At 40.8% G+C, this 27,707-nt stretch overlaps 2 protein-coding genes across 2 annotated transcripts in view; one reads left to right on the forward strand and one right to left on the reverse strand.

Moving 5' to 3' along the window:
* Positions 1-5,649, reverse strand: part of MDN1 (midasin AAA ATPase 1) — a 93,687-nt gene extending 88,038 nt beyond the window's left edge. Inside the window, exon 1 of the mRNA XM_066547482.1 lies at positions 5,548-5,649. Within this exon, the coding sequence (XP_066403579.1) occupies positions 5,548-5,649 (102 nt within the window). The remainder of the gene's footprint in view (positions 1-5,547) is intronic.
* Positions 5,650-6,186: 537 nt separating this feature from the next.
* Positions 6,187-26,619, forward strand: CASP8AP2 (caspase 8 associated protein 2). Its single transcript, XM_066547483.1, has 10 exons — positions 6,187-6,263; positions 7,351-7,426; positions 8,576-8,656; positions 10,313-10,413; positions 11,568-11,642; positions 12,810-12,925; positions 14,723-17,217; positions 18,035-20,966; positions 22,526-22,625; positions 23,939-26,619. The coding sequence occupies exons 2-10, from the start codon at positions 7,378-7,380 to the stop codon at positions 23,993-23,995; spliced, it is 6,006 nt and encodes a 2,001-aa protein (XP_066403580.1). The 5' UTR covers positions 6,187-6,263; positions 7,351-7,377; the 3' UTR covers positions 23,996-26,619.
* Positions 26,620-27,707: the final 1,088 nt, after the last annotated feature.

Raw genomic sequence — 27,707 nt, forward strand, 5'->3', positions numbered from 1 at the left:
GATCACAGCCTTATTTTTATAGTTCTGACAAGAATTACAGCAAGCAATGCTCTTAACAGGAAGCAGCTTGTATCTGCAGTTTTGAAGTTGAAATCCTTTTTCTTTTTATACTGTTACACAAAAATTGTCATTTGGTTCTTTAAAATACAAGGAAAACATATTCAAATCTGCTGGAAGAAAGAAAAAATCCCAAACCAACACACCTTAACTTCACATCTCCCCTGCTTAATGCTCCCAGCCCTCCTAACTTTGTTACTGATGAACAACCCATTTCTTTTGTCTTACCCTCAAATCTCTCTCTTTGAGCTCATGTTACTACACAAGCATCTCTCTCCACTTCCATGATGTTTAACACATAGTGCAGTACAAGTAATTTTGAAAATCAGGACTATGAATTTGCACTGTAGTGGTTTTGCTCTCAACTGGGATGCTCCATGCTCCCCTCCCTTACCGAGTGAACCCTTATCCTGTTCAAGACAGAAATATTCTGTAATTCGGGTAATTCAGTCTTTTGTTTCAGCACCACATGCAGCCAATTCCTGCTTCTCCTAGGCTTTAGCTACTCTGGTAAAACCTGTTCCTGGTCTCACCATCTCAGGGATGGTTCAATTTTTACAAGAGTGCAGCTGTCCTTTGATTGTACCAGTACACACCCTTCTAGAACACATGCAAACCTGTTCAAATTCCCTGGTCTCCTGAGTTTGAAAAGACATTCATCCCCCCCATACAGCACTAAGAATACCAGTGAGGTATATATACTACAAATATCAAACACATCACATTAATTGCAACCTTTTTCTTACAGGCCTCGTGTTTGCTTTTACAGAACATAAGTTTATCTGCCTCTCATCTATCACAGCAGCATCAGAAATTATTTTAAAAATAGAGCAATGCCCTGCTCATTACAGGGAATCAGATTTTGAGTGGCAAAATGACTAATAAGCTGTTTAAAGGCAGAATGGCTCATGAGAACCAGATAACTCAACTCGAAAAAACCAGAAAGTACCTCAAATTTTTAAATAAATTACGTCTTTGGCTACCCAAACAAGGCACAACAGGATGCCTAATTTATTAACCAGAGCTTTGAATATTAAATAAAGCCAGTTAACAATAAAATAATAAATAATGTGACTGATTCAGTAAAAGTCTGTATTTACATGTCTACTGTCCAAGAAGTTCATGCCACTTGGCAATTTTGTGAGAGGAAGCAGTTTTTTAATCATTGTGTGCAGTACCCTTAGGATTTATAAAACTGTTCAAAAATCACAGTGGCAACATTTTCATTCTACAAAGAGACTGTTTATCTGAGCCTAAATGAAAAATGTTATGGAGAAGCAGAATACTTCTGGTGGGTGGTGTTATTTTTAACTAAACATGGCTTTATGAAATACCAGCTTTCTCAACCAATAGCAACAGACACCTGATCTGAAAGTGTTCACATCTGGGACAGTCAAATCTGCACGTGGGGTACCAAACAGCTGCTTTAAGAAAGCATCATAAAAGGCTGTGCCTCCAAGCACACAACACACACAGCCTGTTATTGAAGAGACACCTGAAGCAGACACACAGCAAGGACAGAGACCTGGAGTCAGACTCGATCCCAGTCACTGCTCCAGCAGCAGGATGCACATCCCCCTCCCAGCTTGCAGAGTATGTGAGCTCATGTTGGAACCCAGGAAATTCCTCTGGCTGCCCTGGAGGACTCGAGCCCCTGCCCAGGGGGCTCAGAGACCCCCGTGCCTTTGATTTAGCCCTTAGAAAAAACAATTATCAACCTTAGATGAAGAATTACAAGCCACAACAGTTTAAGTAGAATGATAGTGAATTTATCACAGGGTGGAAAAACAGATTTTTTGGGGTTTTTGGAATGGGGGTTCAGGGGGCAAGATGGAGGAATTGGGGCGTGTCCAGCCTTTCTCCTTCTTCTTCTTCTTGGCCCCCATCTTCTGCTGTGATGTTGGCACTTTTAGATTGGTTTAGAGTAGAAGCTCACTGTCTAACATAGGTGATAGGTATTGGAAAGTAATTGTAAATATTGTACATGTAGTTTTTAGTATAAAAAGATAACACCACCCTAGAGCAGGCAGAGTGCCTGTGACTGTGCTGCTGAGCGGACCTTGGCAGGTCAGGAGAAAGAATTTTATGGATAAGATACAATAAACAACCTTGACACTGAGAAATGAAGAGCTCTGACTCCTTCTTTGACCACCAGGCTGGGAAAAGAGACTTTCTGACCTATCTCAAGGTCACTCTGACCAGCTAGAGATCCCAATGCTCAGAGCACACGAAGTACAGAAATCTTTAATAATACCTAGATTAATCCAAACTCTAAATTCATAAAAGGATCACAGCAATGAGCAAGCTGGTATATGCAATCTACATTTCTGCTCACGACACACAGGTTACACCAGACACAGATTTAACACTGGGATACTCCTAAAGAGTTGGGAGGGCATGAGGGCCACACATGGAAATCTTTCTTTCCCTCCATCACAGGAAGTCATGGTCTCTGTTCCCTCACACAACAGCTGTGTGATTGTGCAGCAACCAACTTGGCAAGATGATCCAAATTAATCCTTCTTACAAAGTCTTACACTGGGTGGGAAAGTTGAATAGATTTTCCAAATCAGCACTCGTTCTGGGAACAAGGTAAGAGAAGCAACACAAAGGTGTGGCTTGGCCTTTGGAAGAGGCTAAAAGGAAAGAGAGAAGCACCACTCTTTGGCAGCTGTTCAGTTCAGCAAGATAAACCAAAATGCGAGCTCACACTCTTCCTACAACCCACACAGTTCAAGGGAAACAAGAAAAACCCCAGGGGTGATATGCAGTCTCACAAGCTGGAACTTCCTGAACCTCCTCCAACACATCTTTGACAGAGTTGGACAGATCTCTCCCTCATCAGAGAGGATGCAAGCAAGAAGTTTCCCGTTGACTTTGCATCATTGACATAAGGTGTGTCAAAAATCACAGCTTTTCAAAACATAGCAGAAGGAGATGACAATACAGCCCAAGATGGAAGCCAAAGTGCAGCATACCTTCCCTTATTTCTAATGCTACACGATGGAAAGTCTAACCAATCTTTCAAATAAAATGTTGAAGTTACATTTTAGTATGAAAAAACCTCTGCCTTGGTTGCCAGAGCATCAGGACATTTTTCTGACAGACAATGGGTAACTGTGTGAATTTGAGACCACTAGGTCAACTCCTTTTTCCTACATTTATTAATATAAAGGAATAAAGGTATTTCATCAAATGCTAAGACTGAAGGCCTCTAAATAAAAGCTTGGAATTATTATTAAAACAACTTTCACTGCTACAGAGAAAAATGAAATGCAAAATGAAGGATGCCAACATAAACCATCAACGAATTAAAAAAGAAAAATCACGAATGGTGTGCTCAAGAGCTCCTGTCCAGTTAGGAAGGTTGCACAGACTGAATAAAAGAAACATCCCAAGGGGTCAGGTTCTTTAATACATATATTTCCATATAAGCACTGTGGTAGATGCAAAGGACAGAAACCAGTAAGGGTTTTTTTGCATTAAAGTTCCATTCCTAGGAGCGTTTTAACCTTCTCAGTGATCAACTTCTCTGTGGAAATTACATGATCACAGGCATCCAAAGACATACATTTGCACAAAATTCACATTTGGAATTCTGTGCAGGAAGACTTTCTGGCAGACCTTTGGTAATTCAGAGCCAAAAGCACATTCCAGCAGTTTGTGGAGATCTATTGCTTCTACAGTTTGCTTAAATTATTCAAAAATGTAAAAGTGGGGAACAAAGACTGGTTCAAAGAGCTTTTCATCACATCTTCCTTATTAAGAGCACAGAAATTTGCTGTGTATTTGCAGAGTTCATAGCATAGAATATAAAAATACTTTACAGAAAAGGTTCTAATTCTATCCCATACCCAGGCACAGGGAACAAAACCTTCCATGACCACATGAACTGTGCCATACTATGAACCTCAAAAGACTGCTCCTTATTTAGCAGTTGGGGGCAGGTTTCATTCCTTTATGGAATACTGTTGAAGAAATATGCTGCCAGAAAGACAGAACAAAGCTGTAGAGCAAAGAGGGCTCTACATTTCCAGAATGCAGGCTTTCTAGGTTATACACAAAGCAGGCAATCAGGTATGATGTTTAGAAATGGAGTTTGTTTACTGGCAAGACAAACTTAAAATAATCCTAGAGCTGTAGCTTCCAAGCCTGGAAACAGCAATTCAGTTTTCAAAAGGATGTGCTAATGTTAAATCACGTGCTGTTCCAGGCTCCCTCTATTCAATCACTCTTTAGGAATTTCCACCTAGCAAGGCTTTTAAACCTGAAGCATTTCCATGAACAGTCACCGAGAGGGAAAGGGCACAGCGTCTTTGCCAATCTCGATGATTCGGTTCTGGCTCGCTGCTCCATCTGTCCGCTACAACTCGTACCCACATCATCCCCCTTCCTATTTCGCAGCAGCTTCTCTCTCTGGAAAAGCAATTCCTCATCACTGCTTCCCACCAATTAGCTTCCACTCAGGACTGTATATTCGGGTCAATTTTACTTTGATCTTGTCATTTGCAGCGACAGAAGAAAGAGCCATCTGTGTACCAACAAAGAACCTCGAGTACCAGTATGAAAGCCTTCCCCAACCATAACTGAGACAGCAACTCAGGCTGAAAGCCAATATTCTGAAAAAATATGGTATTTCAGACTTTTCATCTTCAAACAACTGGGACATTTCCTAGACACTCAAAGAGAAAAAGAGACTTTGAGCCCCAAAATGTGTATACATCTGAGGGGCTTCAAAAGCTCTATCACGAAGAGCATTAATAAAACAATATCTGATGTGCTGATATGCTGTTACTACACGTCCTCAAGCATTTCAGAGACAGAAAGGGGATCGGTCTCAACTCTCCTAGAAAGCAGATGTGCCTCTCAGAGCTAAGGCAGCTTCGGCATGAAGATGACTATAGAACCATGTTTTCAGCATCACTACAACACGGAGACTGTGATTAAAAAAAACCCTCAAAGCAAAGCCTAGAATATCTATGCCTTTTTTTATCCCATATGCTGTTTTAAGGTAATTTAAAAAGACACGCAAAATAGCAACAGGGTAGGGACCAGTTACTGTCTCAGTGCTTGATAACAAAATACCACCTCTCGCTGTCACGCCTCCAGAGTCACCTTAGGCGGCATGGAATGGATTGAAGATTTTTACTGCGAGGCGAAACGCAATAGGAAGGGCACCAGGATACAGAAGAGAACCTTCCTCATGGGCTCCACCCGCGCACCCCCGACAGGGGCGAGGACGGCAAGAACCCGCACCAGGGAGAGAGGGAGGGAGAGAGCGGGGATCAGCTCCCGCCGGCTGCCCGAGGGCCGGGGACGGCCGGGGGGATCGGGCACACAGAGAGCGAGCAGCCGGGAGGAGATGGCGGCACGGGGGAGGCACAGGGGTGCGCTCCCTTCGCTCCACAGCGGCCCCTACGAGACCTCCCTGACGGAGGGAGTACGGACGCCCGGGGGCTGCCACCGAGCGCCGCACCGTCCGCTCCTCACCTGCTTGGCCACAAATCTGCTCAGCTCCACGCCGCTCTTCTCGTTCCTGCGCGCCACCAGCTGCAGCGGCTCGGCCAGGCGGAGCCGCAGCTCGGCCGCCATCCCGCTGCCGGGAGTCCCGCGCCGGGAGGGGCACGGCACAGCACGGGGGAGGGGGGCGCGGCGCGCAGCACGTGGGGCGCGCGGCGGACGCGGCACCACCGACTTCCGCTCTGCCGCCGTCACGGGAAGCGCGGCCGCCGCGCCACCCCCCGCTCTGCCGGACTACAGCTCCCGGCGTGCACCGCGCCGCCCCGCCCCTCCCGCCGCGGGCGCCGTCCGGGAGCGGAGCGAGGCTCTCCCGCTGGCTCAGAGCGCTGGAACGCCGTGCGTGGGGGTCTGCGCTTGCCGTGCCCTCGGCTTCACCTGCTCTCTGCTCCCCGGAGAGCCATCTGCCGCTGCTGCCGCAGGACTCGCCTGCCCGCGAGCCCTTTAAATCTGGGTCGGGCAGGCGGCCGAGGGCGGGCGGTGACGGACGCGGCAGCGGGTGGCCCCGGCTCGGGCGGCAGGAGCGTTACGCCCCCGGTGGCAGCCGCTCGCGGAGGCCGAGCGCGGCTGTCGGGCGGTAACGATGTCCCTGCAGGGGTTTGGCAGCGGGAGCGCCGACAGCAGCAGCCGCCGGGATTAAACCTTGGGCTTCCCGGGAGCTCCGCCGTAGCAGCGCGGAACGACACCAGGTAAGCTCGTGTGTGCCGTGCGGCACAGCCCCGGGCAGCCTCCAGCGGCCGCGGCCCAGGCCTGTGTGACTACTGATTGCCGTGAGCTCTGGGCCGGAGCAGGCGGGAGGCTCCCGGCTCGTCCGCCGGGAGCAGCGCGCGATTTCCCGCGCTCGGGGCCGGGCCGGGATGGGGCCCGCGGCTGGGAAGGGGCGAGGGGGCGGGGCCACGGCCGAGGGGGTGGGGCGTGGTCGCCCCGCGCGCCTCACTTTGGCGCCAACTGCTCGGGGCTGGGGGCGGGGTTTGCTGACGTCACGGCGGCGGATGAGCCGTGCAGCTGCGGCCGTTGGCTGGCGCGGCGCTGGCCTCGCCCCCCGCGCCCGGCCTGCGGCACCGCGGTGGCGGCAGCCGGCGAGCGCTGCCGGCCCTGCGCGCACCGCACCCCCCGGGCACAGCGCCCCTCGGCACAGCCTGCCCGCCCCGCGGGAGCCGCGACCGGGGGTGCTCCTGCCTGACCTCCGAGAGGTCCCGAGCTCTTCCGCCGCGGGAGGAACTGGGGCGGGCGGGAGCCCCTTCCTTCCCGCGTGTGCAGGGAGGGCGAGGGGAAGAGCGGCTGCCTCTGAACGGCCCGGGGGCTGCTCGGCGCTGCTGGGTTCCATGTACCTTCCCCCCTATCAGCCCCCCAGCCCGGTGCTGGTCTGACTGGTGGTATCAGACAGCGGGAATTTGCATTTAAATGATCAGTAGGGAAGAAATCAGAATTATCAAATTCAGATTATTTTAACTGGGTAAGCTGCACGTTCGGATAACCTGTTCATTTAATGCAGTGCTGATTTTCATATCAAAATTTCTTTGTCGGATCAATAAGTGATAGTTAAACATCTTTAGGATGCTCATTCAAATAACAGATATTTTTTACGTGTTTTTGAAAGATGATTTTGTTACCTTGATCCAAGAGTTTTCCTACTCTAGTGCTGGATTTCATTGAAGAACAAGGGCCACATGTAGCTCAGGTGTAATTTATGTACTTCAAGGTGATGCTGCTTTAGGTTGCTGTTCTGAAATTGTCAATTAATTGGTTCCCTGTGCTCTGATGTTTTACTCGTAGATGGGGAAGCCATAGGGAGTTTGTATCATGGCAGCGGATGAGGATGGACTGGGACTGTACGATATCCGCTACAGTGGTAAGAAGTGTTAGATTACTTTCTGGCTCCTGGGGAATTAATGAAAGCAGTCTTATGCAAGTAAATAGGTCCAGAAATAACTTAGAAAAAAAATCTGAAGTTGTGACAAATACCGATGAGCTTCAAATGTAATTAAATAATTGTGGCACAATATCATGCAAGCCCTATCCCGTTAGTAAGTTTGTATGTGAAACCATACCTTTGTACTTTGGATTTCTGGAATGTTTTGAAGGGGTCTGGAACTGGTCTCCCTCCTGTCTTTCACAGTGTATAATTTAACCTTCAGCTGTATCTTAATAAACAGTATGGGGCACTGCTCCTTTGTTTTCTGTTTGTAAGAGCCAATGTGCTCCCAACTGCCCCAGTACCCATCAGTATGGGTAAGGTTCACCATTGCCTTTACCCACGGTAATCACAGTAACTGCCACAGTACCCATAATCAGGGTACTCTTTATTTCCAAATCCAGCTTGGTTGATTTAACACATATTTGGGAGATTCCCAGCCTCAGAAGGACTATGGATATTGATGCTTTTCTTTATAGAAATAATATTTGTTGCAGAAATTGAGAGGTTCACACAGAGGACATGAGAGTGATAAGAGGCACTGCAAAAAGACATGAAGAGAGACTAAGATGATTTAGATTAAAATACATTTACAGAATCAGTTAGTGTGTTAGTAGATGGCAATACTAAAGCAAATTGGTGGTATTATGATATAGACTGCTACAGTACTTTCTCTTTAGCAAGAAATCTTTTCTTTAACAGTAGTGGTTTTATCATACCAAATCTTTTATTTTTGTTTTTGGGTTGTATAAGTTTGGTATTTAGTGTATTCTAGAAAACCGTTTCAAAGTTAGATCAGTTTTACTTAATTTGTCATTTTAAAAGCTATTTGCCATATAGTTGGTTTTATGCACAGTTCTTGTAGTATTTACAAACTGATCTTACAAATTTGCTCCCTGGTGACTGATCTTTTCTCCACAGTAGCAGTAGTTTCCTGGATAAAATTCCCCTTTTACTGATCTGTACTATAACCTCTACTATTTTCTTTTGGTATAGGATCACTGCTGTGCTTACTTTATGGGAAAGGTAGAGTTTGCAGTTTACTAAATGAGTACTTTGGCTTTTTTTTTTTTCCTATTGCTTTAGCTGAAGCTTCCCCCTTCAGGGAAGGAGATGAGAGCTCCGTGGATATTTATGATGGCTTGGACAGCAGTTTGTCCGTTTCTGGTAGGTTAATTGTGTCTCACTGCTCAGCTTGGCACATTACACAGTCTCTGCTTCTTAAGATGATTTCAAGTAAAACAATATCTAGTTTTAAGTTTACATTTAGCTGGTGCAACCTATGCTTCAGCAAGCAACTTGTTTAAATTCAGGATATATATTAGGCTGTATAAATGCAGCAGAGAATTCTTAAATCTGTTAGCTGAATGAATGAAAGACAGTTTTCCTGATATTGGCTATTTGAAGATACTTGAGCATGTAAAGGGATGCAGAAAACCTTAGCTATTTTATCTGTGCCTTGATAGTAAGACATTTTACCTTGGAAAAAACACCTTTATTTTGTGTTTTTGTAAGCTGCAGGATCAGATCCAGCAGTCACTGATCACTAAATCCTGTGAGAGATCCAAAACATACTTTCAGTGTGATACAGTAAATTCAGGATATCCTTTAAACCTTTTGTTACTGTCCAGATAATTTGACATGCTGTTGCAGCACATGCTGAAGTTCAGACAGCCAGAATACACAAAGTATCACCATACAATTGCAGAAGGCTTCAGGCATCTACCCTTCCTGTTCCTTAGCCCAACCTTTTATACCCCTCATGCTGATGCATTGCACCTGAGTGCCCTCTGTTCCCTTTGGTGTTGGTCAGTGCCCCTGGGCACTCCATGGCTCATTGCTGTCAGTGCTGCTCACCTGCTGCTCACAGCTGTAGCTCATGGGGGATGAGGCTCAGCCACAGCCCCACTCCCAATTACCACAAACTGTGTGCCTACAACATGTTAATGTAAATTAATTTCCTCTTTTAACTTCTTTGAATGTGAGAATTAAATGGATTCAGCACATGTTCTTTTTTGTGAGTCTTAGAGCACTTTAGTGAAATGCTGTTTCTAGTATTTAAGCAATTATTTCTCTCCTTACTGCTGTAAGACCATTGAGTTTTTATGAAGAACTGTACTATATCCTACAGACATAAAGCATCTATATATCTTCTCATTTTGCATTTTGTATTTCTTAAGTTCATATTTCTTATATGGAGTTGCATTGTTTCATAAACATTAAAGGTGCAAGGAGAGAGAGCAATGCTGTAGAAACATTTTAAATAGTCTAGTTTTGAGTGACCATGGTTTTTTAAATTTGCAGAGAGGGCTGGTGAGATCTTTGCTCTGTACAGATAAGATGTTATTTATACATGGTCTTCCATTGTATTAATAATACTTTTTGCATTATGGTATTGTCCACAGGATGGAAGCACAGCTTTGATAGCTGACTTCATTTATTTGTCTGCAAATGCATCTGTATTTCAGGGCTGTCATAAGCCAGGTCCTGTCAGTGAAGTGTATTTGGAACAGGGCACCCAGGCTGATTTGAGGAAAAAACACTATAATTAAATAATTTGGGTGTTGGCTTGTCAGTTGGTTTTGATTGTTTGGGGGTTTTTTTGTTTCACTTTCATTTCACTTACAGATGGCTATTTCAAGATATCTCTGTACCTTATTGCAACGTGGTATGATGTGAGCATGTAATAATTATTTTGTGTGTTGTTACCTTGTAAGTACAAGAAGTAAAACCAAAATGCACAGACAGTATAGAACTGTGTACACAATGCAACATAGTTAGAAAAATACCTTTTTCCTCATGTAATTGCTTTTCTTTATATAGACAATTTTGCTCCAAATACTACACCATCTAGAAGCAGCTTAAATTTATTTGATGAGATATTAATTGAAGAAGGGACTGCAAAGAAAGCATCCTATGATGAGGTATGTATTAATATGGAAAAAAAACCTTCTGGTGTTTTGGGGGGTTTGTTCCTAATTTCCTTGTGTGAGAAGTACAGAAAATGTTGTCAGATGCTCACACTGTAGGAAAAATAGGCTCTTTTTAAATAAGTAAAAACAAGAGTGTGCTAATAAACTCTTAGAACAAGTTCAAGTGAATGTCACTCTGTGACATGAACTGTTCCTATTTCTCATCCTTTGCATGCAGTTCATTTATCAACTGTGTTATGGGAAAATGCATTGGGATTTCCCTGTAGTCAAGGATCTGGTCAGACATCTGATACAAAGCTAAAATGTTGACATTTCTCCTAACAAGTTTTACCAGAGTAAAGCAGATAAATCTGTGATCTATTTTATGTGTTGTTAAATTCTGTCCTTGAGACTGAAGGTGGCCATGCAGTAGGTAACTGCTTCTAGCAAATCAAGACAACACTCATTTAAGTAGCATCACCAATCCTGGCCTGTAAGACACATTCAAATGGCATGAAAGGGACAGGCATTAACAAATGTTACAGAATAAGTAGGAGTGAACCCTCCAGAACTCGGCTGAGTGATGAAAATACTACTTTGCAAGTTTGAAAGTTGTCGACTGTGTGTTTGAGTGGAAGTTGGCCATTCTCCTGTGAAAACCTTGTCACTATCTACCTCTAAAGAAGAGCTCATATGCCAAATTTATTTTACTTAACTTTGTGATCTCAGCAGGATCGTGTTCTTTGCTATTTTTGCAGCCCAAGTTTGTTGTAGTAACTTTTTGTTGTGTTTTTCCTTACCTGTTTTATCTTACATGAGATCTGTCAAGAGAGTCCCCATCCATTTGGCTCTCAGGACTCCTGCTCCTTGGTAGTTGTGACTTTATTTCACAATAATATGGCTTCCTGTTATTCTTAACCTATTAATGTGAGGCATGCACATGTAGATTTCCTCTTAGCTGAGTGTTTGTGTTGTTTTAGAGACCTGCATGCCAATTGGAGCATATTGGAGCCTTTTGTTTCAATATGGCTTTCATATCTTCCTTTGGGGGAAAAACAGAGGTTTGTAATATACATTAATGTGTTAAGTAAGTATAGATCTAGAGAAGTAACTCTTCTGTAAAATTAAGTCCATTTCTGTGCTCTGAATTCTTCTCTCTTTGACAGTTGCAGGCAGAATATGGAAAATGTCAGCAGCAAATTAAAGAGTTGATGAAGAAATTCAAAGAAATACAGGCACAGGTATTGTAGTTCAAAGGGAAATATTGTCAAGATCATGCAAAGTAAATTGAATATTGCTTTGAGAAAGAATTTCATATGCTTTCCAGACTTGATCCATTGCATGGATGGTTTGTAAAGCATCCCTGTGGATGTTAGGAACTTGTTTTGCCTAGGATGGTTGGTGGGGATAGCCTACTGACAAGATCACTGGGTAAATTAATGTTTCACAATGTTGTGTGCAGTAGGACTTTATTTGGTTAAAAGCTATCTTCTGTCTTCCTGATTAGAAAGTAAATGTGTCAAATGAATAGTTATCAGAAAGGTATCCAGTACTCTTGTTTTTTTAATGCTCTAGGGGCGGGGCTGTAAAGGCACCTGAGCTGTCATCAGAGCTGGAAGCAGATGTCTGTGTTGCTTTGAGCATAGAGCCATTCTGATAAGTCTGAACTGCTCTTCAGCTGCAGCTGGTGTTCCCTTGCTGGGCCATTCTGTAGAGAGGATTATTTGGGGCAATTCTGCAGTGTGCTCTACTGCATATTGCACATAGCTCCCAAAGGTTCTAAGTCTGCAGTGGTAAGCAGCTGCTGCCCTGTGACACTTTTCTGCAAAACTTGTCTGCCTTTCTGAGCAGGCTTTGCTGAGGACAATTATCAAGAGAAGGGACTATTTCTAGGGTTGGCAGGGTTCTAGAATATCATACCTAGAAATGTTAGAATGATAAAGCGCCCAAGGTTGATTTTGATATCTTAGAAGAAATACAGTTACCCTCTTTCTCTGTAAGTGTTTGACAGTTACATCTCTCATTTGATCCAATGACCAAGAAAGAAATAAATGAGTAAAGAATGAAGCAAAGAAGTGGATTATCATTTTTTAGCTCACTTGTTTTATGGCATATTTCAGTTTTACTAAATTGTATGCTTGAAATGTTTGAAGTAATTACCACAAAGAGAAGCATAAATGTGAATAATGTTACCAAAACAAAAAAACCCAAACTTTTTGAATCTCAATAATTCTGATTTCTTTGAAAGAGTTTATATCTGTTTTACTGTTACTTTGCCAGCCTGGGGACACTTTTCTAGTGGTTGTCTCGCACTGTATTTCATTACATGGTTGGATATCCAAACTAATTCTTGTTTTTTTCTCTCCCTCTCCCTCTCTTACTGTCTCTTTTATATATATTTAAAATAGAATATCATTCTACAGAATGAAAACCAGGCTCTCAAAAAGAATATTTCAGCCCTTATCAAAACAGCAAGAGTGGAAATTAACCGTAAGGATGAAGAAATTAGTCATCTGCATCAAAGGTACAAATAGACAGTAGAACTGAAAACATGCTTGTGGTCTGATCATGTTTATATACTTGTTAGAAATTTTTGTGTGCATTTTAAGAAAAAATTAATGAAAAAATTAGTAAATTATTGTGTCGTTTAGAACCAGTACAATCAGAGGAAATACAGCTCTCCTTTGCCTGATGAGGTCTTGGGTTTCTACTTAAGAAAAGGAGTCCATGTGGTGACCATTTGCATGAATTTTTGTTTGTTTGTAACCCTCTATTCCTTGTGGGTTATCTAACCATCTTAGATGTTTGAAAGCAATATCTTACTAGTTTTGAAGCTGAATTGTGTCTGTTTTATGGCCTCAGACATGAATTCCATGGAACTTCTCAGACAACAACTGAGAAGAAATAAATTATATCATGTTTTCCTGGCAAGGTATGAAATCCTGTCTCCAGTGGTGAGGGATAACAACTGGAGAATTCCTGGTTATTTCTGTGTACCACTAATGTTACTGGAAGGAGTTGAAACAGTGAAGTGTGGATGGGAGAGTAGCTGACAATAAGGTTTCTGAACCATGTAAAGCCAGAGCAGGGATTTGGGATTCAGGATGCCAGCTTGTCAGAAGGTTACCTCCTTGCACTTGGGTCACACATCATTGGTTTGTTTGTGTTTTGGTTTGACCATTTGATATTTTCCTGCCCCAAAACATGTTGTAAAGAAGATTCCTCTGAGGTTCCTGTGCTGAAGGCTATTTGCATATAAACTATGCAGGTTTCTTTGCTAAATACAGAGAATTACCAGGCACAGTCTGATGGAGATCAAGAGGTATTGATGTGTGTAATTCTTTCAGCTCATCAGCTTTCACACAACAGCTTTCATTTTCACACCTTTGAGTGCAGTGAATTTTAAATTAAATTCTTTGAAAAACACTTTTTTGTTTTGAATATTTGACCACTTTATATACTTTAAAAGCTCCATTTCAGTATCATCTGATGGTGGTGAAAGTTTGTGAACAAGGTATTTGATCTAGATATTTTGGAAGCATCCACCATGGAAAATTGTGGGGAAATTGGCACCTTGAGATCTTAGAAACATGCCTTGTCTGCTGCATGGTTTATAGTAAATTAGCTTTTCTTAAGCAATACATCTATGTGTAAAGATTATTTCAAAGTTAGTATCTCTCAAGGAATTGTTAGTGTTTACCTCAAAAAAAACCCCTCAACTATAAAACCACAAAACGAAAAAAAACACAGCTTGGGTACAATTACATTAATCACACATGTATACCCTTCTTAATTTGATTTTTTAAGTTATTTTTTAATATGATGACTTCTCAGCAGTAGCATGTGGCCTTGATGAGGCTTGGTTATCTATGGTTATCTTGGTTATCTATCTATAATGTGTACTTGTTTTCTGGAGCTTGCAAAAACTCCCAAATGTAGTTTATTTGCTTATTGATGGCTTATAAATGATTGTTATTATAAATCACTAATGCTGTAAAGAACAACTTTTTTTTTTTCCTTTTGTTGCTGGACAATGAAATACTAATTTGAATTACTGAGATTGTTAACTAGACTCAATACAGTATTTTTTTCATAAATATTGATTTTTCTTTAGATTAATTTCTTTTGGAAAATATGTATATAAATTACATTCTTTTGTGCTGATGGAAATAATTAAATTTTTTTTAAATCACCCCTTTTTTTTCAGCTTGAAATTGAAAGTGTTAACAATTTTTACAGAAACATGGATTCATTGCAGTTCAGCTTTAGTTATGTTTAAATAAATTTAAAAATAAGATAACTTCTTTTGTTTTATAAACAGGCTGTCAGAATTTCCCAACCATCGAAGCGTTTTCACCAGAACATACCTTCCAGGAGCAACTAAAACAAAAGATTCCAAATTCAGACCTTCTGATTTTGGTGACAGTATGAAGATGGAGCACAGAATGAAGAATGACTGTTCAAAAGATGCATACCACAGTTACTCATCTCACAACACAGACAGTGGGAAGTGTGCCTCTGAGAAAAGGAACACGCCACTTTTGCCAAGGTACCCCCCTGAAGAGCTCTGCAGTGATGGTACTCACACGTGTGCACTGAGCTATGACCATACCTCCACCAAGGAGAACAGAAAGGAAAGAAAAGAAACCAAAAGTAATGAACAGCACAGCAGGGGAAATGGCAGCAAATACAAAAGAGAAGTACACCAGAGCGCTGGAAATGATGGAGACAGTGAGGAGGGGAATTTGGATCCTCAACAGAAGCTGAAAACCCTCTCAGAGAAGGCTAGTAAAAATGAATTGCAACAAAAAAGTCAGAGCATGAAACTCAAATGCAGTCCATGTGTGGAGAGAAGAGTAGAAAGGGGCGTTTCTTCCTGGGAGAAGCAGACAGCTGGTAAAGACAGATTTCAAACAAGAGGTGAATTGTATGCTGATGAGAGATCACAAAATGTTTTAAAAAAGGACATTAAAACACATGATAAAGGTGAAAAGCATGCTGGCCAAAAAAATAAACCGAATGAGAAGCTGCAAGAACAAGCAAGGAGGCCTAGCAGGGGAAGCAGTCCACACTCCAAGAATGAGCATTCAAAGAGTCTTCATGAATCACATAAATGTCGTGCAGAAGAGTCTAGAAAAGTAAAGCACACTGACTGCAAGAGAGACAGGGGGACAGATGATCATAGCTCTCGAGAAGGAAGGACTTCACCTTCTAATTCCAGCAGCAGAGAGCATAAATATGCACGCTCGAAGGAAAGCAGCGGTAGACATGAATGGGAAACAGCACATTCCAAATCAGAAAGACACAGAACTGAGGAAAAAAGGAAAAGGGAAAGAGAGGATCAGGATGAAAATAGACATTTTAGAAGTGAAAAAAAAGTTGCAAAAGAATTTTCTCACCAATCTGTGAAAGACTCCAAAAAAGGTACCCATGGTACAAAAAGTGAGAGAAACAAATCCTCTAAGCTGGAAGAAACATCCAGAGTAGCAGGCACCTTAAAAGATGATAAGGTACCCAAAAGTAAAGGTAATCACACTGGGCAAAAAAGCAAAGACTTAAAACTTAGCTTTATGGAAAAGCTAAATTTAACTCTTTCTCCTAATAAGAAGCAATGTCTCTCTGCAATGGATGGACTTAAAACACCTTCCCAAAAGGCCACTGATGAGGGAGGTACAGAGCTCACACTGCAAGCAGAGCTCTTAGATTCTGCCCACCCTGTAGACTGTGGTCCCACAGGGCAGAGTCATTCAGCACTACAAGTTCTGGACACTCAGAGCAGCATGGAACCAGCACTGCCTGTTGCTGTCAGTTCTGGAAATGGAGCCTTGAAAGCAGCAGCAGATCTGGCACAGGCTGAAGCATTGCCTGCAGTCACAGCTGATGAACCAAGCTCAGAAACCTTACCAGAAGAAGAAGGGGGTCAGATACAGCCCCAAGCCTTGCCAGAAGCAGCAAAGGTGCTGGTTCCTGATGAGATGGAGTCTGAAATGCCTTCAGAAGCAGCAGAGGCTTGTGATCCAGCTGAATTGGAAGCCTCAGTAAAAACAGCAGCAATGACAGGTCTGAACCACCCTGAATGTTTGCCCCTGGAGGTGACAGGGAGTGTGGCTGAGTGTGAAGAGCTGCCTGTGACAGAGGGTGAGATGCAGGATGATTATGTACCAGCAGCAGAAGTGACAGGACCTGAACCTGCAAGTGCAAGTATGGGAGACCTTCTAGAGTCAGCAGCAGAGAAGAAAGAGGAAGATAAAATATGGCTGGCTGCTGACACAGAAAGCTCTGCAGATCAAAGTGGCTCTCAAAGTGTTGTCTTAGATGACTCAGAACCCAGAAGTTCTGGTGACCTGGAGTCCTCTGATGTTGCAGATGATAGCAGTGAAACAAAACCAGACTCTTTAATGGAAGTAGTTAGGGATGATGATCACCTGGCTGCAGAAAATGTTGACTATCCCATTGAGGTAAAGAGTATCTGTGAAGTTAATACGAGTGCATATCATTCACTGGACAGAACTAGGATAAGTGATAAGGATGAACCACTAGTTGACCAGAATACTTGTGATCTGGGGCCAGACCTAGCTGATAACAGTACTGCAACAGCATCTTCTCTCAGTGGTGAGATGTGCCCTGTAACTAAAGAGAGAGTATTAACTAACCCAGTTTCTGTTGATGATGACAGCTCAATACTGAGCATTGATCTCAATCACTTGAGGTATATTCCAAAGGCAATCAGCCCACTGAACAGTCCAATACGTCCCTTGGCTAGAGCACTGAAGATGGAGAGTCCCTGTAAAGGCCTTGTGAAGACTTACAACAAAGGTATTTGTATGTGTATATTCTAACTTGTTTTCTACGTAAAACTTGAAAGATCCTCTCATGGAAAGTAGAAACTACTTCTAACTGCTTTCTGAAAAATACAAATTGTGTTTTCTTAAGCTGTGTATGTCCCAGTGGTCCTTTTTGTTAGTGGTGGCAGCATTTAATGTTGGAGCCAGGATTCTCTAGCCATTTAAATATTAGTGCTCTAAAATTGGAGTTGGTCACTATTGACAGAAGACTGCTTGAAATAAGAGTTTTGTATTAACTTACTAAAAAAATATATATATGCATTTCTTAATTGTGGCTAGTTTTACACAGATCTCTTTAGGTTTCAAGGTTTCATTACTGGGTCATTTATTCTCAATTTGTTTTAGTTTTGAAATTGTTAAAAGAAAAGCCAACTAATAGAAATATTAGTTCATAATGATGTGAGAGTTATAATTTAGCTGGTACAGTAATCAGAAAACTTGTTAAAGTAAATGGAAAGAAATTTGGAACTGATGAAAACTGCTATGTTTTTGTCTTTCCAATTGATGTGTTTGTGAGATAGTTCACATGTGTTTGGTGAAACGTTGAGGCCCCTTAAAGCTCAAAATTTGCTCAAAATAAAGTTTCATTTGCCCTTTAAAGCTCAAAGAAATATATTAAACTGGCAGCTGCTGAAGCAAACCACCCAAACTCATTATAGCTCAGGCTTCATGAGTTCAAACAGTTCTGAACAATCAGTCTACAGAAGAGAATCTTGTTTTTCTGAAAATATCTGTTTAAGATTTCGTTCTTTGTGGTGATTGATTAGCAAGCTGTTTTCTTTTTATAGATTTAATGCCTGAAAGTACTGTTGTCATCTGTCCCTCAAAGAACTTGTCAAAGGAAGTTAACAAAGAAAATCAAAAGCCAGTGAGCATGTCTGATGAACACTTAGAGATGGAGTCTCGGCTGAGTATCTCTTCAGATGAAATAGAAGAAGGTGAAATCATAAGTAGTGATGAAGATAAAGAAAGATCTAAACCAGAGAGAGGCTCTGAAAATACAAAAAAGTCAAGACCAAAAGCTTCTTCTGAGACACGAAATTTGACCAGCAGCCCACAGAATCAAAATAGCAAGACTGTGCACTGCAATGAAGACAATGGAAAATTTGTTTCTGTGCAAGTAAGCACACAAAAGAACAGAGAGAGGCATAAAAATCAGACCTTCAGATCTTCAAAGAATATGAAGAAAAACAAAACTGTGAGCATTGCTTGTCTTGAAAAAATAGTTCATGTTATTGTTGAACCTTCAAATATACAAGAAATCATGCAGATGCTCAGAGCTATACGAAAACAGATGAGGAAAAGTTATATGAAGTTCAAAGTACACTTCCCAGTTCAGCATTTTCACAGAATTATAGAATCTGGGATCATAAATTTTACAGCATTAATAAGATACTTGAACTTTTCCAAGATGTGTGCATTAGGTGATACATTAAAACTGAATATCTGTGATATTATAGAGTCGAAACTTAAACAAGTGAAAAAGAATGCAATAGTGGACCGTCTTTTTGACCAGCAAGTATCAGATATGAAAAAACAGTTGTGGAAATTTGTAGATGAACAGCTTGATTACCTATTTGAAAAGATAAGGAGGATTATAATAAAGCTATGTGATGTGGAAAATGAGAGCGAGGAAGGGAAGTTTGAAAGAGCCGGAAAGCAAAACCACAAGATTAGTCATAAAAATGATGTGGAGAGATCTAGAAAAAAGTCCCCGAAAGAAGGTTCTCAAAAGCCTGAAGAATATATTTCAAAACAATCTGTGGATTATGAACAATCTAACTGTCACCATGAGAAAAATAAGCCAGGTGCACCAAAAACTGCCCTTACAAAATGTCTTAATTCCATTGATAACACAAGAAATTCCCAAACAAAAGTTCACCTCTCTAAAGAGAATAATTTACAAAACACTCTTACTCCACTGAAGGGTGTTAAATGTGAGAAGGAAGGTCTCCAGCTGCCCAGAGATGCTAACAAGTCTGATCTCAGTTACGAGCTTCTCACAGAACAACAAGCATCCAGTCTTACATTTAATCTAGTAAGTGATGCTCAAATGGGTGAAATTTTCAAAAGCTTATTACAAGGTTCTGATCTCTTGGAAAAAAATGGTGGCAATATCAACAGAAATGACTGTGAATTCAGGACTCCGGAAAAACAGTTTTTAGACAGTCATAAATACAGGGATAATACTGCTGAATTGGAGCAAGACATCACTGCAAAGGAGGCATGCATGGATTGTAAACTGGATGAGGATATTAGTTGGACTATTGTTTCACCTGTAAGAGCTCCCTCATTGGCATCTAGGCCTCAGATGCCTGTTGATCCAGATGTGCTGGATGAGAGCTGTATGTTTGAGGTTTCCACAAACTCAGCTTCATGCAAAGAGGATGAATGCAATTTACAGAAGAATAAATCATGTATTTCTTCTATCCTCCTTGAAGATTTGGCTGTTTCCTTAACCATTCCATCGCCTTTGAAATCAGATGCTCACCTCAGCTTCCTAAAACCTGAGAATAATTCCAGCTCAGCTCCAGAGGGTGTTGTTAGTGCACATTATAGCGAAGATGCACTTCTTGGAGAGGAGGATGCCACTGAACAAGACATTCATTTGGCTTTAGAGTCTGATAACTCAAGCAGTAAATCAAGTTGTTCCTCATCGTGGACAAGTCGGCCTGTTGCTCCCGGTTTCCAGTGTCGCCCCAGCCTCCCGATGCAGGCAGTGATCATGGAGAAATCCAATGATCATTTTATTGTCAAGATCCGGCGGGCAGTGCCATCTGCCTCACCAGCCTCTGAGCAGATGGCTCCAGTGAAGGAGGCACAGGCATCCTCAGCCAAGACTGGAAAAGGAGAAATGAGAACTGGGGGAAAAGAAAAGGACAGCCAGAGTGCCACCGTGAAAGAATCTGTCAAACCAGATCTGGTTAAGATGGATCACTTGCCTCATGTCAGCACTGAACAAGACCAGAATCCTTCCTTAGCTCAGCCTCTGAAGGAGTCACACAGTAGTCTTGGCAAGGAAGAAACTACTGGCTTGCTTGTAACCTGTAGAAAATCTTCAGACAAAGAGAGCCATGACACGGAAAGCCCAGAAAAAGGTTCTGAGCAATCTGAGGCACAGAAATTGCAAGTATCTGAAAACATAAATGAAATGCATGTTAGATCTCAAGATTCTTTTCCTGCTGGATGCAGTATGAAGTCATGCATAACAGATGGTATTGTTGCTGGAATTTCATGTCATACAGTGGAATCCAGAGCAGATAACGGGACTCGGGAAACTTCAACAGGAAACTCAGAAGACAGTGATAAAAAGGAAGAACTGGAAGAGTGCTTTGATGCATCTGCAGACCTAACAGAAGAGCTTTCTAATGAGACTGTAACAGGTGAATGTGATCTTGGAACAAAACCCAGTTCAAAGACTAGTGGAGGGTGTCAGATAAGTATAGATGATAAAACTAATAAGAAGAGGAAAAAAGAGACTATCAAAGAGAATTCCAATTCCAAAAGGCAACGAAAAGGAACTGAATCAGCAGGTGAGGGGAGTGATGAAGGTAATGTCAGGACTGAAGATAAAAATTCATCACCCAAGCAATGTTCCAGTAAGAAGAATGACCAGCAGAATAAAGACTCTTCTCCCTTGGCTTCATCTCCATCATCACCTAGCCTCTATGCCAAAAACATCATTAAAAAGAAGGGGGAAGTAGTAGTTTCCTGGACAAGGTAATTTCTGATTTGATCTGCTTGATTACTTTAGGGTTTTTTTAAAACTATGTGAAACACTGAAAAGAGGGAAGAAAAGGTTATTTAGCTAATGATCAAAGTTATTTGGTAGCTCTACACCCTTCTCTAAAACGGGGAAAGGGAGCTCCTTTTATCAATGAAGGATTGCTGTGGGAGATTGATGTCCATCTCTTATCCACATCTCCTAAAGCAAGGAGTCCTTTTGGTTTTTGTTTTGAAAGCTTATGTGCTGAGGTAACAAGACCTACTGTAATCCACTCTATGTTCTTATTATTTCCCCTGCCTGGTTTATTTTTTCTGTCCAAAAATTTCAGCCAGGCTTGGTAGGGGATGAAGTTTCTTGATGTTCCTGTGAGGCATTGGTGACTGGTGAGGAACAGCTAAAGATTTTCCCCTCTGAGGGAAGGCATGAGAGCGAGCAGTTTTCTGGGTTTGGGTCTGAGCTGCTCAATCTGTGGAAATGTACCAGTCAACCATTCAACTCAATATATTCTGATTTGCAGGGTGTGGGTGACAAATGAGATGGCTATAATGTGTCAATAATACGTGCAAAATTATTGTGGTGTATTCTTGTTTTTAAGAAACTATAGTTGGCAGGTTTTGCTGTTCTTGCTATGACTTGACACAATCAACACTTTATAAAGGGGCTTCTAGAATTTTCAGGATAGACTTTTCTAAACTATAGTTCAAATGTAGTAAGTTTCTAGGTAGCATTTTAAAAGAAAACCGATTCCTTCACAAAAAAAAAAGACAGCAAAAGCTAGTGTGATTTTTTTAATGTGCAAATCAACAAGGCAGAAAGAGACTTACAATTTCTGTATGAATATTACCAGGTTTTCAGTTTTGCAGGTTTTGTTTATCTTTGAACTTTTGTTTATCTTTTTTTTTAGAAAGACATTTATTTAAATAACTAGTCATTACATTTTTCTTTGGAATTGAAGAAAATAAATAGAATTTGTTGAAGTATGATAGGTTTCAGCCAAATAAAATTGCTGTCTATACATTTTGCTTAAAATCATTGATGAGACAAACAGGAAATTGATGACACACTTCAGAATAGACTCCTGGGTTTTTTATTCTCATGTGAGCAGTAGATGTGCTCTGAGTATGTTTGGGTAAATAGCCACTTAGACAAGTCACACATCAGTAGGCCTTAGGTGAAAGCTTCTGTTCAGCCATGCAAACTGAGGCTGGAATGCTGACCTCTGTTGAGTCTAAATTCCTTTCAATTCAAGTTTAAATACCTGGTTTAGAAGCTTAAAACTCTTTGGCTTTGGTTTGGGGCTAGCTCCATTCTAACAATCCTGCCCTCCCTAGTAGGGGAATGTAATCTCCTCTACCACTTGTTCTTACTGACTCTGTTACTCTGTGCTGGTAGAAGAAAGGATCCTCCACAAATTTGTTGCTGCTGTTTGAACTCATGTTCTGTAGTTTGGAAATACTCTGAATTTTATATATACACCTGTATGTATTATTTTGTTTGTGTATGTGTACACAACTATATGTATTAATGTTTCAAAAATGCATTTTTGCTGTAGAAATGATGACCGAGAAATTTTACTGGAATGTCAGAGAAAAGGACCATCAAGCAAAACCTTTCTTTCCTTGGCCACTAGGCTGAACAAAAGCCCAAATCAGGTAGGTGATGGTCATTCTTGTATACACTATCAGCAGTATTCCTACATTTACAATTACAGTTTAACAAAAATCTTTAGAGATCTTCTGCAAATCTGTAGTTTTCTTTTCCTCATGTCTTTTCTGGGAGATTCCTGAAAAAAAAAATCTTAGATTCTGCCAGTTGTTACTTCTTAAAAATGCACATAGGGGTATTATGGGGATTCCTAAGTACCTGTTTGGTTGGTACACTGGAACTGCTCCACTCATAATCCAGGAACAACAGGATTGTTCTGTTGTTGGGTCAGCACTTAGATAAAGAAAGGCAATTTTGAGAGGCCTGAAGCCTTTGGACACCTTTAATAAATTAGAAAAAAGATTCAATTTAGAGCTGAGAAAAAGTATGATTGTGCAGAAAGGACATTTTTAATGAAGGCTTTTCTCATTTTCCTTTCACCTTTTAATGTAAAAGTTTCAAAGGACGCAGATACCAAATTAATGTATAATATTTCCAGAGGTTTGCATCTAACTTTATACTTGAATTGAATTGCTCTCTTAATATGTATCCTGCAAATCTAGAAAGGGAGAAAGACACTTGACTCCATTAGGAAATCCTGGATGATTGGGATCTGGATTTTAGGATATTGTGTTGTATGGTTGTAGAGTTTTTGTGGAGTTTAGAAGCTGTTGGGGTGGCTGGTTAGATAAAATAATGTTACCTGTGCATTTATGCCTCTCTTCCCAGTTTGGTGGATCATCAGTATGCTATAGCAATATGTATATAGCAATAAAGAGTAGTAGCTTAGAGCTGAATGAGATTACTGCTTCAGCTGTAGCCATGTTCAGCAAAAAGGCCTTTTACTCTGATCTACAGACCAGTTTTGTAAAATCCCTGTCAGGCAGATCATTCCATGATGAGCAAAAAATACCTGAAGCAACAATTGTATGAGAGGGTAAGAAATAGTCAATAAATGGTGCTTTTTGTGGAGCACAAAATAAGATTTTGTCTTTACATTTGCATCTTACTCACGGTTACTTGTGTCAAATCAAGGCTAATTGGCTTTGAAGCCTTCATTTTTTCCTCCTTCTTGTAGGGAAACCTGTGTTGGCTCTAGCTGTCTTTGATTAACCTGGAAGCTATTTCAAATGTGAAAGGTATAGGAAGACTTCCTAGATCCAGTTAATTTGTTAATGGTGCTCCTGAAATTCTCCTACTAAAATTTCTTTGAAGTAAATAGTGATGGTCTTAAAAAAAACTTGATGTCAGATCAATCTGTCTTGGTAGATATGGAAGTCAGGGACCTTAATGATATGTCTTTCTTTTTTTGTCCTCTCAGGTTTCAGAAAGATTCAAGCAGTTAATGAAGCTCTTCAAGAAATCCAAGTGCAAGTAGACTCAAACCAAGTTTATTCATGGTTACAGGGCTCAGGTGTTACCTGCAGGGATGGACTGGAGCCACTGCATTCATATGGTGGGGTTATGGGGAGGTATCTGAGTCAGAATACTGAGTCTGGTAAATCCAGTGCACTGTTAGTATTTACTTGTCTGAGTTTCCTCTGAACTCCTTTAACAGAGTAACACAGAGGGAACTTCACAAACCAGGTGGCAAGGAAAGAAAGGGCTTTGACACTGCACATGGGGCAGTATCATTTCAAGGGGATTATCTCCTATTAGTTAAAGGTGTTCTGTGGGTGGAGACAGGGGCAAGAGTGGGAGTGATGGCTCTTGCTTCACTTGTTGGAAGTTCTGCGTGTGCTGATGTTGAACTGTGATCTTAAAAAGTAAGAGTGCTTTGGAATCCAGTTGGTAGATAATCCTGGGAACTGACAGGTAGGTCATCTTGGTTACTGTGGAACATATTTTAAGAAGTGAGGTCATTTTCTTTTAAAATAAGGCAGGGCAATGATAGCAATGATTCCAAAAGTTGCTTATCTAGTAATTGAATTCTGTTGCTCAGGAAGAGGTGGATCTTGCAGCTTGTTCTTAACAACCATTTGTGACAATTGTTTACTTACTAAAGGTGTAGGTCTAACAGAATCTGTTTCCAGAGCAGTCAATGTGCAGGGTGGCGTAAATGTTACTTTACATGAACGCTCCTCTGCAAAGGCCATTGTGTTTTTCTGTTCCAAATGACATCTGGAAAAGGTACTTTGTTTAGGTCTTCAACATAATAAACATTCTGTTTTGTTAAAAAAATTAAATATCGAGGAGTGATTTTCTTTTAAAAATTATTTATTTTCTTTTAAAAATTTAGAAACAGACCTTTACAGTTACACAAAATGTGACTTCGTAGTTAATAACCAGAAGCAGAACTTTTCCATAAAAACAGGCAATTTTCAAAAGCTTGTCAACTTGGCATGTTTTGACAGCAATTGCATCTATCTTTACACATTGTTTAGTGCATTAGAAATTCATTATGTTCTATTTAAAAAAAATCTGTTACAACTGTTTCCAGTTTTACTAGGACATACCTAAAGTGTGTGTGTGTGTGTGTATATATATTTACGCACACATCTCGTACACACTGCTGTTTATCCCAAATTTCTAAAAAAGTTTTGTTTTTTCTTCTCTCTGAGAAACATTCCTGGAAGTTGCAGGGGGTTTTGTTTAAGGAATTCATTAATTTTTGAGGTTTTATTTTCTGCAGAGGATTGGAATTGCTGTAGTCTTTATTCAGTCAGAGCATCTGCTGAGTGCAGTTAGATTTCATTTAATAGCCCTCACCTAAGTGCATTGCCTTTCAACTTGGATTGAATTGGCTCTTTTTTCAGAGTCCAGTAACCATTTCTTCAGTGTCAGCATGTTTTTTGTTCCCTCTCCAGCTAATGGGACAGACTTCTCTTTCTAATAAACCATCAGACAATTTGTCAGTGATGTTGTCACTGACCCCTTTGGAGTATGGTACATGTGGCCTATGGAATGGATTGTCCTGCTGCCAAACAGTGCATTGTCCTTGTTTCAGGCAGTGCTCTGCAAACTGTTACAAGGAACAACTTGAGTGGGTGATGATGTCAGTTCTGGCAGTCTTCCATCTTCTGTGCTTGTTTCTGAACATTGCTTTCAATGATCAAATCTCACCTTCCGTGCTTTGCTGTCAGTCAGTGCCTGGTAATTTCAGTGGGGGATCAGTGCACCAGCCCATGCTTGTTCTTAACAAATGTTTGTGACAATTGTTAATTTGTTGGAGATTTAAATCTAACTGAAACTGTTTTCAGAATAGTCAGTTTGCAGAGAACTGTTCATGTGTGTGGAAAAATCAGACTCTCCTAAGAGTGTTCTTTTAACCATATCCTTATAGATCAACATGTGCACAGTACTGAAGGCACTGAGGGAAGTCACTTCTCTCTACTTAAGTGCTTCCTCTCTGCATCAAAAAAGGCAGGCAGTATTTTATTACAAAGTTGTTTATTCCTTATGTGTGTTTACTTACTTTCATATCTGTATAGGTGATGGGGGCAGAGTTTGATGGTTTTGAATCTGACTTGGATTCCTTTTTTGTAAAGTGTGAAACTTGGTTAATGTTCTCTCTATTGTATCTATGTGTACAGGTTCCTAGGTGGTCATGTAAAATATCTGATGTTTGTATATATATAAATATATGTATAAAAATAGAAAGAGCTTTGTTTAGCCAAAGATGATTTTTTAAAGTATATAAAACTACAGGTTTATTTTGTATAAACTGAATAGTTTGCTTACTGTAAGAGCAATACAAAAAATAAAATTCTAAAACTCACACGTTCTTGTTGAATAAAGGTTGGCTTGGAGTGGTTTTGTAACATTGTTTCTAATTTATTTCTCCAACAAGAATTTTGATACATATATGCCAAATGTACTGTATGTAATTCTACAGTCTACTTTGTGAAACCTCAGGTAAATCAAAATATTTTCTAGAACTGTTGGTTAATGGCTTGACAGCTACACATGCTGTGAAGAGCATTAAAATTTACTTCTCTTAGTTTGTATAAGTGAGTAGCTATGTTGATGTTCTGGCCAATAAACATGGAAGTTGTCAGCTGCTGCTCTGCTCTAATTACTGCTCTGAGTACATCCTGCTTCTTAGTGAATGTGACTGGAAATTGGAGAGTTTCACAAACCACATAAAACCCTTAAGCCACTTATGAAACAGGACCTACAACTTCAGTTGTTTTTCTGGAAACATGGGGTTATTGTTGAGTGGAATATTACAAAGGAGAAAGACCATTTTGTGTCCCAGGACCTTTCACTGGAAGACTGTAGCTGGTGGCCCTTCAAGAGGTCTACTCCATCCAACTTGCTACTGAAGGATAGGTCTACTTCCATCCAACACACATATTTTTACAGGATTCTGTTTAATGGTTGTGACTATTCAAAAATTTTCCAGAGTTTAAATCAAGAGAGTGGAGATGTGCATGATAGTGAAATCATGGGGCATTGAATTTTGAGGGATTCTCTCTTAGGCAAAGTCTGTTGGCAGCTAAAGGTGTACATACAACAGTTGTCTTAACTCAGGACACTTCTCTGAGATGTCAATCCAGCAACACATAGCTATTCCCATTAAGGCTTTCCTCTCATTGTGTGCACTCTAAAATCAGATGCAGAATAATCTTTAGCAATTTGTCTTCATGAAGGGAAGCAGCAGTAATAAAGCATGCTGAGGAGCAGTTTTAAGGGTTTCTTAGAAGAATCTATGAAATCAGTTGAGGCATTTCAGGAGCAGAATTGGCTTTGCTAGGAAAGATGGATAAAGTTTCAGGGGTAGCTGTTTGGTTCCTGTGAAAGGTAACTTGCTCCAGAAGGAGCGAGTTAGTACCAGCAGTAACAGCAATGTTTGTCTAGTAAAATGGAAAGAAGTTCAAGTGAAGTGACTTTTTTAATAAGCCAAGGTATTTCTAGACACTGAGAGTACACTGTACCAGTTTGTGGTTTAGGCTAAAGCTGAAATTCTGTAGTCTCATCTTTGCATTTTGTTATGCCCATACCTGAACTGCTTTGGCTGCAGCCTGTTGTCCAGCTCACTGTTCACATCCAATTTCTGATAGGTTTGGTGAGACAGCAGAAAGCACGGGCACTTTGAAGTAGTTTTGACCTTGTACTGTTAGTTTTGTTGTGATGTCAGAAATGTGAAG

Source organism: Molothrus aeneus, chromosome 3 (genome assembly GCF_037042795.1).
Source record: "Molothrus aeneus isolate 106 chromosome 3, BPBGC_Maene_1.0, whole genome shotgun sequence".
NCBI classification, from domain to species: domain Eukaryota; kingdom Metazoa; phylum Chordata; class Aves; order Passeriformes; family Icteridae; genus Molothrus; species Molothrus aeneus.